Source organism: Monomorium pharaonis, chromosome 9 (genome assembly GCF_013373865.1).
Source record: "Monomorium pharaonis isolate MP-MQ-018 chromosome 9, ASM1337386v2, whole genome shotgun sequence".
Lineage (NCBI taxonomy): Eukaryota > Metazoa > Arthropoda > Insecta > Hymenoptera > Formicidae > Monomorium > Monomorium pharaonis.
Window position 1 is genome coordinate 20,955,506 of NC_050475.1, and position 15,426 is coordinate 20,970,931.

At 38.3% G+C, this 15,426-nt stretch overlaps 2 protein-coding genes across 9 annotated transcripts in view; both read right to left on the reverse strand.

Annotated features, from left to right (window-relative positions):
* Positions 1–111: 111 nt before the first annotated feature.
* On the reverse strand, positions 112–5,985 carry LOC105830849 (mutS protein homolog 4; the record flags this gene model as incomplete). The annotated part of the gene is given in 12 exon segments (XM_036292504.1): positions 112–1,450; positions 1,528–2,199; positions 2,576–2,689; positions 2,995–3,403; positions 3,461–3,564; positions 3,629–3,772; positions 3,855–4,055; positions 4,280–4,556; positions 4,976–5,198; positions 5,262–5,383; positions 5,457–5,650; positions 5,755–5,985. Coding segments are annotated over 12 exon segments (3,627 nt in total), but the record flags the coding sequence as incomplete, so codon positions are not given.
* Positions 5,986–7,918: 1,933 nt separating this feature from the next.
* The window catches only part of LOC105830850 (rho GTPase-activating protein 21), a 38,334-nt gene continuing 30,826 nt past the window's right edge, over positions 7,919–15,426 (reverse strand). For 5 of the 8 annotated variants that reach the window (XM_036292008.1, XM_036292006.1, XM_036292007.1 and 2 more), the window contains 3 exons: positions 14,042–14,373; positions 11,841–12,085; positions 7,919–11,403 (listed from right to left, as the gene is read on the reverse strand). In XM_036292008.1, the coding sequence (XP_036147901.1) occupies positions 10,414–11,403; positions 11,841–12,085; positions 14,042–14,373 (1,567 nt within the window). In that variant the 3' untranslated portion in view covers positions 7,919–10,413. Of the gene's footprint in view, positions 11,404–11,840; positions 12,086–12,613; positions 14,374–15,426 lie in introns of those variants that run through there. The other 3 variants (XM_036292011.1, XM_036292012.1, XM_036292013.1) reach the window with 3 other exon arrangements.

Consider the following 15,426-nt stretch of genomic DNA (forward strand, 5'->3'; position numbering starts at 1 on the left):
ACGTTAGTAGAAACAGGCCTTAATACTTTTTTTTTAAGCGCGTGAATGAGTTAACAGTTTTATTTTTAAAATTTGCGCTGGTGTGATAAGGGAATAGATAAAACAATAGTGTCACGTAATATCTATGTTTTATTAAAACGTGAACTAACATACATTTGAATGAATGAATACAATGAATTAATATACATTTTAGGACTAGGACATTTATATTCTGCGCATCTCTTTTCTTTGAAAATATCTTCATCTAAATGTACTATCTTTACCTTCATCTTAGAGAAAATAAGTGTTTTTTTTTTTAATTATCTGAAATATTTCAAATCATCTTGAGATGAATATAAGATGAAGAAAATATTTCTCTATCTAGACAACGTCAAATATTCGCTAGAAATCTCTTTTCGATTAACAGTCATACAAATACTTTTTACAGATGTTAAAGCGTACGTAAAAGTCACTTAATAATTTTTACATTATAGACTTATAAAAGTGACAAATTCACGACAAATTAGTATTTATTTTAAGTCAGTTGCATCACCACGTCATCGTCCGCAGTGAGATCCATTTCCAGTGGCACTTGCTTGTCGTCGAAGAAATTCCTTTCGTCGAATGCGTCGCCCTCGATCTGCCGAAAGATCTCGGCCTCTTTCGACCGCGCGTTCCTCCTCGCCACGTCGCTCGAGGTCGACTGAGACGACGGTAGAGTGACGTCGAATTCCCCCTCGGACAGGCAATAATCGTGATACTGTAACGACTGCTGGGAAGACCTGTTGAAGGATATCGACGGAGAGATCGCGCTTGTAGCCTGGAGACTCAAGCCCGAAGCCTCGATCTCGCGATGTAAAACCATTGTTCCCGGAGTAGACGCCGCGAACGACGTGCGGACGTAGAATCGCGGATCGTCCATGAGAGATTGCATTGGGGAAGAGATCGTATCCGGGGACGAGAGTGCCGTTCGATTTACCGTCTCCTCGTTAATCAACATCGAAACCCGTCTCCTGATAGTCGTTTTCGCGAATTGACTTGAATCCGTCGTCCGACCGTCGGTTTCGGTGATCTCCATCGGCTCGTCGGCTTGCACCGCGCTCTCGCTTGCCTTTCGGTCATATTTATCCGCCTGTTCCGGTGGCAATGCATCGTTATTTATCGTCGAATTATTGTTCGACGCGGCGACAACGTTTCTGCTTTCCTCGCGTCTCTGCTCCTCCTTACGTTCCTGCACGACGTCCGAGGATTTCACCGGAATTTGTACGACGTTCGGAGATTTTACCGGAACCTGCGATCTTCTCGTTTCTTCTTGTTTGTTTCTCTGCTTGCCTAGGTCCAATTCCTTCATGACACTTATTATATTTGCGAAAGTGAAACGATTATCCTCCAATAGCGCGCGTAACCGGACGACCGCGTCGTAACACGATTTCTCCCATGACAGAGAACTCGCCATGGATCCAAGATTGTTCTGCAAAAGAAAAAAAATATTCAAGCGATAACGTTCAGCAACGCGTTTAACAATTACAACGTTAATTTTAGACTGACGTTTTGTGAGCTGGCGGACTGCTGACACGCGTACTCACGCGCTTTAGTCGTAACGCATTTTGGTAGAGAGGACACTTCCGCTAGAGCGATTCCGTAATGATCTGTACATCCGGTTCCGCGATTCAATTTGTGTGTATATATCAGATGCAGATCATTCGATTCGTCCTGCTCCGCGGTTTTTGTCTCGAAGCAATGGCTGAAAAAAATTGCGGTAACATTTCTTTATAATAACATCTTATTTTGTAACAGTACAAAAGTTGGGATAGGACCACGATATGATACAATTAAAACCGAACGAGAAAAGCCGACAACAACAGTGGAACAAACCAAGAAACGACTTTTTTGTATCACTAAAAACAAGTGAAATATTGAGATATATTTTAAGATAATTAAATTGGACGGGACACCCTGTAAACATTTTTTTGCCAACTTATGTATAAAATTGTGCAGGATTTTCGCGTACGTTGTCACGTTGTGATACATGTCGCTCAGCGCGGTGAGGTGCAAAAAGTGCGTCGCCGCAAACGTGAACGCGGTCGTCAGCGATAATTTCTCGCATATCGCCCAAGCGATGGCCGAACCCTCCTCGACCGTGGTGTGCCTGCACAGCTCGTCCAGCACGACGAGAGACTTGGGCGTGACGGATTGCAGGATGTATTGCGCCTCCTTCATCTAGATAAACAAATCAGTGATATACATATTAACCGTAGCGTATAATTCAGGTGTCGATGTTTTTGCATTGAAAACAACGGTCAGATGATTGAAATCGAACAGCTCTCTGAGTACGGTCCACATCTGACTAGACAATCACGTGAGAAAACACTCGCTGCAGTTTTCGTACGTGTGCGATATTTAGATAAACGTAATATTCTGTTTACAGTGTCCCGAAATTTGTTAATAGAAACTCTACGGTGAGTGAGAGAGAAAGGGATAAGATATATTCTAAAAATTAATATTTAAAATAAAAATTTACAAAAAATAATTATTATAATTTTCAAATACTTTCTTAAAATATAAGGAGGTATAATTACAGTTAGCGCGCACTCACCTCGAGGACGTAGGCGGATGCATTGAGCTCGGCGTCGTCGCGAGAGCTAATCCTACAAAGTATGCGATCTGCAACGCGAAACGTTGCCTTCTTCGCCGGCACGTAGGATCCGATCTGCAATAAAACGCGAGTAACGGGTATATTGGCCGAGATACCGATATGTCGGATCGGTTACCTAGTTTTGCAAAACGCTCTTTTAAAGCAAAAATTCCGTCTGCACGAATATTATACGTTCAAGCTGTAGACCAGCATGATTTTTTATGAAAGTGTATTTTGAGCAGGGATGGCTAATTTTTTTTTCTAGCTAATTAAATTGAGTTAAACATAAAGTTAATGGCTTATAAAATTAATATTGTTTAAACACGTGAATGAAGGACTAGCTCAGTTAAAAATTGTTAAGATTAAAGTTGTCACGTCACCTGTGCCATAATTTGAAGTAGAACAATCTGTTTCAAGTACGTAGACTTGCCGCTCATATTCGGTCCAGTTATCAGGTGAAAATTATGCGTGGTCGAGGCGTTCTGCGAGACGTGTTTCAAGATAAAGTATATAAAAAATATCATGAGTTTATCTCCCGAGAGATGAGTTATAATGTCCAACACTCTTACCACGTCGTTAGCCACGGGGAGATCTCTGTTAAATAATTCCATAATTGGATGTAACGAACTTATCAACTCTAACTTTGTTCCGAATGACGGTCTCACATATTCTGGATTAGCGCTGATTTGAGCCAACGACAAGACCAAATCCAGTTCCGCCACGTCGGCGCTCAATTGAAATAAACAGCCGACATGTTGTCGGATGTCCTCCAGTAAATTAGTCAACAATCTACAAATTATTGTCTCATTAGCATATAGCGATATACATCTTCCAGGAATAACTTACGTGTTACTCATCATGTAAATCTCATCGCAGGCGTTCTTGCATTGTTTATTCAATGTTAGTAGCGCCGTTGTTGTCATCGTGAAGGATCTCCTGTTCTTTCGTGCCTGTGTGATCGCGAATGATGTTAGTGTGCAACCAAGATTCCGCGTTGATTAGCGATGAGTTTACCTGAATGAATTCAGATGGCAAGTCCGAGAGTGTCATGTTTAAACCTCGCGGCACGACGACGTTTATGTGGTATCCCAAACTTGTGTTGTACTCCAAGGATAACGGAAGCTTGTGTTTCATAGCTAACTGTTCCACCATGTCTATTTAAAATAGAGCAGAATCGTAAAGTTTATCTACATTGTCTGACCGTACGATTTAAATGTATTATATTGTTGTAAATGTATTATATTGTGCTTATACTCTTCATATCGCTAATTAGTTCGCAATAAATTTGCCGAGCGATGTCCAGCAGTTCGTTGATATCTGTTTTTATAGCAAAACATCGCTGCATACTCAAGGAAGTGCATCCCTTCACGAATCTCGCGTCCGTGTGTAGCAACATTAAAATCTTATTCTTCATAACTCGGAATTCTGAATTTCCTAAATTCTATAAGCACGAAATTAATAAAAATAAAAATAAAACAAACATTTTAATATACTAAATGCAGTTACTTTCTTGTCCATGCAATTACTGCTTTAGCTTACTATTTACGTAGTAATAATGATTAGCGGCTATAATTTGCATGCTTAAAATAACTGTAAATATATTCTTATAATTATAAATAGTTGGTATCGAAAATGACTATAAATTATAGTTAAATTATATTAATTATAATCATTTTCTTCTCTCAGTACAAGCCGCGAGAAAACGCAAACCTTTCGCATTTTTACGAAGAACGGGTGAAGACCAGTCGCGAGAAGTGCCTCCAATTCCGGAACGGTGTCCAGACAGCTCTTCAAAAGCAGCGCATAATTTAGATTTCGCTCTGCATTTTGCATGTCGTTGACGTGTAGAGGTTTAATCGCTAACGTCAGCAAACGATCCGTACCGAAGAGACGTTGCACCACCGGCTGCGAAACGGACGTTATAGGTACCGCAAAACCGCCGGTTTAAATTTAATAATTTAGAGATGGAGGCAAAGGAAACTTGTATGGAAACGAAATTTGCGAATTTATTATACTTCAGAGAGGAAGGAATAAATGGACACAGTTCTCTCTATTCATTCTAGTTTCTCCTATATTTTTAATTAGTTGTACAAATTAATTTTCTACCTCAAATATAGTAAATAATACCTGAACGACTTTATTTATTTCTTTCTTTGAAATACATTCGCCAATTTCGCCTTCTATTTGATCATAGAAGCGTCTCCCCTTAATGAGTATTCTCCTTTGAGAGATTGGTTTGAAGGAGATCGACTTTTAACAAATATTAACATTTGAAATCTTTTTAAAAATACACACATTCTCCAACTTGCTTTGTCAGTATTTAATAATATGACGAAGTTACGGAACACCCTCTCAAGCGACTATACCTGAAGACTGGTGCACAGGGATTGATTCGCCACCAATTCCGCTACGCAGGCTTGCCGATCGGCGATCAAACGGTGATCGCACGAAGGCTGAAGGATCGAGGCGCGCAGGAGTCTTCTGCCCATGGGGGTCAAGCAGCGGTTCATCGTGCCCAGCAGACTGACGATGGACTGCTTCGACTGCGAGACAACCAGCTCGAGACTTCGTGCACTCTCTATATCTGCATAATTTGCACGTTTCGTTCATCTTTTTATGCGGGGAAACTAGGGCAACTTCGGCTTACCGATCATTGTGGTATTCGGCGATCCGTGAAACTCTATCCTCACCGATTTCGGGGCGTAAACCATGTGCTGAATGTATTCCATGTACTTGAGCAGTGCCGCAGCGGCGGCTAAAGCGTAGTACCTACAATCGAGAAAGAGAGTCGGGGCTTTGTATACTTAATTACTATTCATTCGTTCCGAATTGATTTCGTTACTTTTGCTTGACTATTAGCTCGACGGTCGAGTATTCTCTGGCGCAGAGAGTTCGCACGCGTTCCATGCCGGTCGACTCGCTGAAGTGTATTCGCGAAATCGGCGTGATGTTGAGCGCGTGGAATTTCTCTTTGATCGATCTGTACAGCTTGTTCCCACGGCCGCGATGCTCGCACATCGTTTCGGGCATCAGTATCTTAAAAAAAAAAGAAAAAAAAAGAAAAATATTCTCTCTTTAATTCTTTAAATTTATTTATTTATTATCTTCTATTTTAAGAAGCTTCGTTAAAACGTGCTCACTTCTGTTGGGTCGAGGATGTTGATTTTCGTCAGGGTATTCACATAGGTTTGACTATCGCTGATTTGACAGAGAATCAAGTATGGGTATTGAAGATCTATCGCTGCCAGACCGACCTCGTTCCTGGCGTCTCCTCGACCAGCCGTTAACGCTATCGTGAATAAGACGTACGTAAAATGAAATAAATTGCTGACTGGTTTTTTTAAATATTCGCTACACCATTCGCTTACCGATCATTACACAGGAATCCACGTTGCTGGACGTGCCGTATGGCGTCGATCTCGTACGATTGACCGAACTAACAGACATTCGAAAATTATATTTTTATTATAAAAGGGAAATGTAGAATTATACAGGATGATTTCATAAATTGAGTTAGTTTATAATTTTCTTTAAGAGAAAGTAGAAAATAGAAAAGAAATTACTTTTTTTACAGATAGATTGTCTCTACCAAATATTAACATTATATATAATATGAGATCTTTTTATTAAAATTATAATTTTTTTCTGATCTGCATTCATAAGAATATTGAAACAAAATTGTCATAACATTTGTCAAAAAATATACGAAAAGGAAATAAGAACAGCTAATGATTCAGAGAAAAAAAATTTCGTTTCGATACGTTCCTCGTGAAATATTGTAGAATCATCCTCTATATAAGAAAAAAAAAGGCTCGTAGGCGCGAGATTTACAGCTCACCCCACGCTACGGCGAGAAGTGCTCAGCAAGTAGGATGACGTAGAAATATAGTTCTCTCTGCGATTGTGCCTGGTTGGAGATTTTGCATTGGAATTACCGGGTCCAGAACTCGTCGGTGGTCTCAGAAAGCCCGAGTCGAATTCTACGAGTCCGTGCATAAAAGGAATGAGAGTCCAATGGTCAAGCGGCGAAACACAAAACGGAGAACCGCAGCCAGGTGTAAGAGTTCGAATTGATGTTTAAAAATTAACGAAAAATCGCGAGATAGACATCGTTAACACGGACGCGAGTCGTAATCGACCTCGATCAAATTCACCGTTAGAAATCGTGCATACAGATATCGTCTGGCAGCGAGTAGTTGCTGAGAACTCCGTTGCAATTTCATCTTGATTCAATTGACTTTGTTTTAAAAGGAAATTGGCAAATCGCGAAAGAGAGTTGAACTCGCGCGATAGTTTTTTTTTTTTAATTAATTAATTAATTAATGCTTTTGGCGACGCGACGCCACTTACGATGTTTCGGAAAGATGTTCGCGGCACGTTGCACATTCGATATCGGGACGGTCCGTCTTCTCATGTAAGTTGCTCGCCGTCCTCTCGGCGGAGCGGCCTGTATTACGTTCATTTTGCACAGTGCGAAGAGGCGAACAGGTTCTATGGGATACTTTGCGATTGACTTGCCACGTAAATTTTAGATCTATTTTTTGTGGTTAAAACTAAATATATAAGGCAGATATATTAGAGTGACGTTAGAAAGAAGAGGAAAAGTGTTGCAGCAAAGAATAAATCGCTTCCAAGAACCGTCTGAACTTATCCTTCTCATAATCATGTTATAAAACCGACCAATCACAATCCTTCCAAATGTGTCGCTTGAAGTTTAATATAATCACTTGTTTCCAGTTCTACCAATGTAATAGACTTGAGAAAAAAATTCTGCATATTTTTTAATCAAGATTAGCTAAAATTAAATATAAAATTATGTTAAAATATATTATGACATAAATTCAGTTAAAAGTTACGTGAAAGCTAAATTGATCAAATTAATTTTAAAAGTATTTACATTAAATTAAAATGTAGTTTTAAAAAATTCTAAACCATTATAATATAAATTCTCAAATAAATTTAATATTTTTATTTATAAATTAAGTTTACAATGTGTTACATTTGAAATAATAAAGAAATATTCTTTTATATGGGAATGTATTTTTTTTATAAATTTAAACTCAGAAAAAAAGTTAATAAGTTTATGTATTTTAGAAATAATTAATTAAAATTAAAAATTAATTCATATAAAATTAAAGTGTTTAAGTAAAGTGACTATCTCCTTAATCTCGATTTATCTTACTCTTCAATCTTTTCTATAATTCTTAGGATTAAAAAAAGATAAAAAGTAAAGTCGAGATTAAAGTTAATCTACGTTCGGGGAAATAAACATTAAACATAGAAGACAGGAACGCAAACGCTTGATTCTTGTTTTTTCTCTTTCTCATAGTAATATATTTATTTACAACTTCGTATTTTCTTAAGAATTTGCAATAAACATCCGCTTGGATTAATAATAAATAACACGATCACAATCGCTGTTCTTCTCGAAATAAATTATCGCTTTTTTTCTGCCGTCGTCTCTCAGAATTTAGTTACATTTGTATTTACATACATAATCAAATCGATTGTCTCGGCTACTTTCGGCTTCGAACTTTTCGATTCGCGCGATAATAACTGGTATTATGTAAAATTGTTTAGACGACTGCGCATCGCTCCTGACAGACAAAGAGATAACACGTGATGTATGATGACTCGCGTAAAAATTTAGTCATACGTATTTACACATAAATTTTTCAATGCAAAAATTTAATGTAGAATATATTGCGCCGATCTCGAGTGGATTCTACACATACATTCATAGTAAATTATTTGCGATTAATATGTCGCGCATAAACTGTTCTACCATTTACGGATATATTATTATATATGGAAAAAATGATGTATTAACAACACAACTGAGTAATCAAATTTGAAAATAATCTTATTAATTTAACAGTAATATTAATGAAACAAATATTACTCTTGTGTTTTAATAAAATGTTATGCGTTTTATTAATACTATGAATTAATAAGATTATTTTCAATTGAACTACCGTTAGTTAATATTGTCACATCATTTTTTTCTTGTATCCGCGGTCGAAATTCCGAGTGCGACACCAGCCACAATTACGGCATTGAATTGATGGGTTTCTCGCTTTACACTCGCTTGGATGCAACACGACGCGGCGCGTTAAACGCAAATTACAAGGGTAAGATAAAGGCGAGAGTTTTGCATAATAAAGTATCTCGGGGTACAAATAATAATAGCAACACTAACGATCCACACAAGAGACCCAAGCATCTGAGAGTAATTATCTTACGACTTATACGCAAGCAATACACATACGTGTTGCACCGGTTAACGTAATATCCTCATAACGGGGCACAATAGGAAATCCAGCCAATCTAGGGAAACGACGGGATTCTATCCGCGATTCGCATAGGAATCTTTCTATTCACCTTGAAACGAACAGATTTCGCATTGTACCAGGCACCGAATGTATATTATAATTGACGGCACCGTTCGCATCTTTTACTGTGTACGATAATAAAATTTACAATGACGCAACAGCAGTAGTACTAGACTGATCGTTAGTATCGATCACAATGCATATAGAAAATAGGTATTTCACGCGCTCATGTAAATTTTCGCAACACAACACACGTCTATTCAGCACACGCATAACGATATATGTATACGTACATCGATAGACGCGTGCGATCGATTAAAATTTTTTTATCACATCGTAGACTTTTCATCGAGGAGAGTTTACGTAAAAAAGGTTTCTTAACGCTACGGACACTACCTTTCAAAGAACTTTCAAATGTAGCGATCACTCGCAACCATATCGTGAAAATCCCGGCAAATATACGCCCGCAAAACGCACGAACAGTCATAAATTTTATCCTAACGATCACCTTTGTCACATCTGCGTTAAAAATAATACATTCTCGCGTAGCCAATACAAATCCGCAAACATGAGGATCGAGCAAGTTTCGCACGCATATAGAACACGCGATAATTGTTAAGTGATTATTAAAATATAAATTTAAAGACGTACAGTATATATATATATATATATATATATGTATATATATATATAGTCACCTTATTATATTTAATATTTAATCGAATCATCTCGCATTTTACATCTTATGTACAAAAAGAGAGTGTCACAATCACAAGTAAGATAATGTATATATTTATATTAGCTATATATTTATATATATATATATATATATAAAATTGACACAATGCAAATACTACATGCAATATAATCACTAAATAACTTTCTTACGTTTCTCCAATGCTCAGTTCTATTTCCGCTATCCGCAGTTTAGTAAAATATTTTTATCTTTTTCTTTTTTTAAAGAAAGAAGAGTCTAACTGTGCTTCTGGTTCGTTAATCCAGAACGATTTCCGATCATCGTAACGATCTCGCGTTAATTAAATAAACTCGATAAAAGATTAAATTAAACTTGATTAAAGATTAAAACATCGTGGTGCAGGGAACATGAAGATAGTGTACCTACTTTTCCTTTATCTAATCCATTCTAGCCATCGTAACGAATTTTCGACATTATCGCTTGATAACGATAAATGATTCATAAGATGATAGCTCTTTGGCACACTGGCGATTAATGAATAATGTCAGCGTCTCCGGCGAATGAACTTAGATGTGAATGTGATTCAATTACTTTTATATAATATATAAAATATATAAAAATCTTGATATGGTTCGATTTATATATAATATAAACCGGTAGAAGTATTAAAAAATTATGTGTGGCAGGTAAGTATAGATATGACAGCAGCGCTGCGTGCACATATTATTCAAAGATGAATATAGAAATGTGTAATTCATTCGAATCACGTATTACACGTGACTCTCGAGGGGCACCTTAAAAACCTTGGATGCGAGACTCGCGTCTGGCAACGATTGTGGCCGAGCGGCGTTGGTCACATTGAAGACGACGTTGCTGGGCCCGCGAAAGCTCACCTCGATTAAAAAGCTCGTGTCGGCTATGCCGACTCGATTGGTGCTGAGATCGGGTGAGCTGGTTCTGAGCTGGCTTTTCTTCGGTCTGTAGTCGCTCCTGATGACCCTCTCGGCCTCCGACTGTAGTTTATTGTCGAGCCAGTGCACCTTGTCGAAGTCCTTGGTGCTGCCAACCGTGTGTCGTCGTTTGATCGACCGTTCCGACAGTCCGTTCTTTCGCTTTAGCTTCGTAGCGCTCTCCTTTCGCACTGACTGTCGTCGCTTGCTGATGTTGCACTCAGTCTTCTCGGTCTTCGTCAACGATTCTGAACGCTTCAGCTTACTGCCTGGCGATTCTGATCTATCGCCAGAGTGTTTGTTCAAACTCTCTGATCGTTTAAGAGGTGACAGCCTCTCGGTTGAATGTTTGTTCAAACTCTCCGATCTCTTTAGTCGCGAGCTGGTGTTCTCGCACGTTCTTTTATTCAGAGATTCCGACCGTTTCAGACGGGACCTTGTCTGAGAGTTCGTTAGACTCTCAAATTTTTTCAGCTTGTTGGAATAACTGGAATCTCCGGTCTCGTAATGATGGCTCCTGCTGTTACTGTCCTCTACCTTCGCGCTAATGTCGTTGTTCTCCGATTTGTTTTCTTGAAAATTTTTCTCACTCGCCAATTCATATCGTTTCGTGTTTCCCGTACGCAGGCAAGCATCCCCTTCGTCCACATCCTTCTGATCCTCACTGTCCGTCGCGTGATTATGTGTCATAGACTTCGTTTCCGGCCTCTGCTTGTCGTTCGCGCCGCGGTCGTTGTTCGGCGTGACGGATTCCAAAGGATGTAGCATGTCGTCGGTTACTGTTGAGTCGGTGTCTTTCTCGGGAGCGTCCTGTGGTAAAGGAAATTATAATGATAATTAATTCATTAAGGATAATTAAAAGATTTACTGCTTTTATCTGTTACATTTGATTTGCATTTTTAAGTGTGCAATACTATCTGACGTCAAACGAAATATATTAGGCACGTTAGAAATAAAGATTCCATGTTTACGTTTGTACATCGTTGCTGTCTTTTGATGTTATGCGTTTTTGCTGTCGTTAGAATCCAGGGCAGCGTAACTTTTTTCTTAAAGTGGAAACGTGAAAAGTGAAAAATTTCTCCACTTATTTTAATGATAATAGTTTTCACTTTTTATCTTAGAAAAAAAATTACATAATCGCTACTCAGATGAAAGTTAGTCACTTGAATCATAATCATTCTATTCCGTTTGCTCCGACAACGTTGATAATTTCGAAAGCTTTACAACGTGCAATATCGAGCACTTACATCCTTCGAGCGAGAGAGATGGCTCTTGTCGAGCGATTTATGAAGACTCGGATCGCGATAGGCTTCCGCAGACGGATATTTGAATCTCGGGGACGCGCTCGGCTTTTGCTCCTGCTGCTCCGTAATGTCCTTGTTGCAAGATCCAGCTTCCGGAGGAGGATTCTGTGCTAGATTTGACGATTGATTGATGAGGGACCTCCATTTGCGATCGAACGTAGTCGTAAGGCTCGTTAGAAGGTCGCTACCTGCAACAGGAGATCCATGTTAATCGCACAAAATATGCAAAGATCGACGCGGCGAACTCATACGCAAATAAATAAATAAATAAATAATAAAAAGAAACAATCAAAGCAAGAACGGTTGTTATTTGGTCGTATTACAATGGACATAATTGTGACACAATTGCTAAACAGAGTGAATGCCAAAAAGTGCGCTTCATCAATACGCAACTGATGAATTCTTGCGTGAGTGCATTCCTGCGGAAACAAAATCGCTGCAAAAGAAAAAAACTGCAATACAAATAATATTAACAAAATATAAATATTATAAAATAATATAACAACGGCAGCATCGAAACATCGTTGACAAATGAGTCAAGTAAATAATTTAATTGTTACAAAAGAATCGATTAATAAGTTATAGCTTCAATATCTCATAAGCAACCTCGTTATCACATTCGGTTATTGTCATCATTATTAATAAAATTATCATTGTTTCGACAGCTGTATACATACATAGCAATAATAATATAATTAGCATTATTATTAATTCGCTTTTTCTTTTTTTTCTGAAGCATGAAAAAGATGAAGAAAACATTATGCCCTTATTAAAAAACAAAACGGAATGACAAAGGTATATACATAGTTAGACATATGTTTGTAAGTAAATGTTGGTACATAATGCAATTTTCATAAAGGGCAAAAAAAGATTAAAAAGAAAATACGGAAGATATACACAAAATATAATACATAAACATATTCGCAAGTAATATATAAAAACAGTATTGCTAAGAAGCTCAAAATTATACACTTAAAAATATATTATAATAAAAAATACTAAAAAATACTTAAAATATAGATTTAATAAAAAATAATTAAAAAATTTAAACTTGTCAAAAAACAGAAGCGAAATATCGGTTAAAATCGCTGGTCCAGTGTCGCTCCTTCGGAGCGAAAGACAATGTATTTTAAGCAGATATTTTTCATTTTAAACAACACGTATTACGTAACAATTTCGCAATTAGTGGCGCCGTACATGTTACAGAGTCCATTCATAATCATACGTTCATACATCCGAGCAACACAACGGCGAAAATAAAATAGCACGGGGAAACGACATCGTAAGTCTCGTTGGGCTCCTGTCCTCTTCCAGCGGGACAAGGCAAAATGAGAGGTGAAAAAAGAAAGAACAGAATGCAGTTATTGCGCGCGTAAAAGCCATTATGAGACTCGCTCACTCATTCTCCTTCGATGGTAGTCGCGATATGTGTGAATATTGGCGGAGTTTACAGCAGAGTTTGCCACTTACTGGGCGCGCATTGGTAACAGCCGATGAGAGATGAAACGCGAGGCCGAATGTATGTGTAAACGAGAGAAATGGACAAGATGGACGTGACAACGGACAATACAACAGACGGTTAGTCGAAGGAAAGTATTACACAATGACATGTGTGTATGTGTATATATGAATGCGTGCGTGTGTGTGTGTGTGTGTGTGTGTGTGTGTTTGTTTGTTTGTAAACCAGTGTTGCGCTTAAATAATTTAAGATTATTTAGAGAAAGATAAGAAATTACATAGAAATGTATCTTAGATAGGATAAAAGTGATCCAATTTTAAATTTATCTAGATAAAAATATAAATAATGAATTTTAAGATCATGATAATTTGATATATATATATAAGTAAATTTTGTTTTACTTGTAAAAAATATAAAAATATGAAAATTAATGACCCATAATCTAATAATGGTTTGAAAAGCAATTTCTTTAATTAAATTATTATCGATAATTTTAGGTAGATAATGGTAAATCACTAGTATAAAGGCGTGCTTAGTAATAGTGTATGTAAAATTGAAAATAGTGTGTTAAAGCCATTCGGGTGAGCCAGCTCTCAGTTCGGCGGGCGCCTCGGATGCTGGATGCGACTGGATGATTTCCAGACTCTGGCGGTCTGGCAGAGAGAGAGTGGACCTGCGAATTTACCTCGGAGGAATCGGTTTAGAGTCTTGGCGGCGGTGGCGGGCTCGTTGTTCGCCGATGATGATGATACGGTAACTGCTGCAGACGCGACAGCAGTTGCCAACGATGATGCTGCTGCTGCGGCGGCTGCTGTTGCCGTGGTTGTTGTTGCTGTTGTCCCTGATCCTGAGGCTGATACTGGCATTGACACGGGGATTGGCATTGGGACTGCTGCGACTGGCACCGGCATTGACATTGGCGATTGGGTCGGTGTTTTCGAGGCGGCGCTACCGGGACCTGCGGTACCGTACAGGTGGGACGATATGTACCACCAAAAACCCGGACTTGCTGTATGCCTATACGTGGTATTCAACCATTTCGTTTCGTCATTCGCATCGTCATACAATTCGTGTGCAGGCGGCCGACGTGGCAGAGAGCACGAATTTTTCTTCCTCTCGTCTTCCTCCTTTGCGTATGGACCCACCGTATGTTTCTATGGTTTTTCTATCTGAGCTGTTACTCTTATATCCAAGGTATACTCTCCTCTCGCCGCGGCGTTCGATTGTCCCGCAATCAGGAGATCCGGTGTTCACAAAAAAAATTATAGAAATAAACGCGATCGGAAAGACCGGATTTCGGACACTGAACTTGACGAAAGAAAATTAAAAAAAAAAACAAATAAAAAGAGAGCGATAGAAAGAGAAAGAGAGAGAGAGAGAGAGGTACGGAGAATCGAATTTTTAAGTCATTTTTCTCAACCGTGATCAAACATTGACGTGGATTTGTTTCTCGTCCCTTTTATAGCCCGATCATGAATCTTTTGAATAAGGAATACACCAACGTCTTGGAGCAATTATAATCGTATTCTTTTTTCGGGCGTGTCTGATCGCAAAGATGTAGACTGAGATGGGCAGACAATTAGTTTATAATTAAGAACACAATCACAATCGGCAATAGGCAGTCGTTAATAATAGAACAGGCAAGGCAGACGAGCATTAATTAAGATAAGTGTGTGATTCGGTAATGCACACGTGTGTGTCGTGAAAGTGCGAGACTAGATTACTTTCACTAACAATCAGAGCAGCCGCCTCATTGATATGCATCGGCTTTACGATGGTCACGTGTGAGAAAATGTCTTCAAACTCATCGTTAAAGAAATTGCTCGTGTGACGAGACGTAAAGTGGTGATTCTTCTAAGTTAATCGTCATTGTGAGGGCAAGCAATGGTCGAAGAAGTTCATTCGAAGCACTTACGATAGATCCTCCATGCATGCGATGAGACACTATTTATCCGATAAATTGAGTGATCGACGTCAAAAAGGATCTGAATAATAGTTGAAATAGATAAATAATAAAAATATTTATTTAAAAAAATATATTCATATAAAAAAATATCAATCGAAATATAT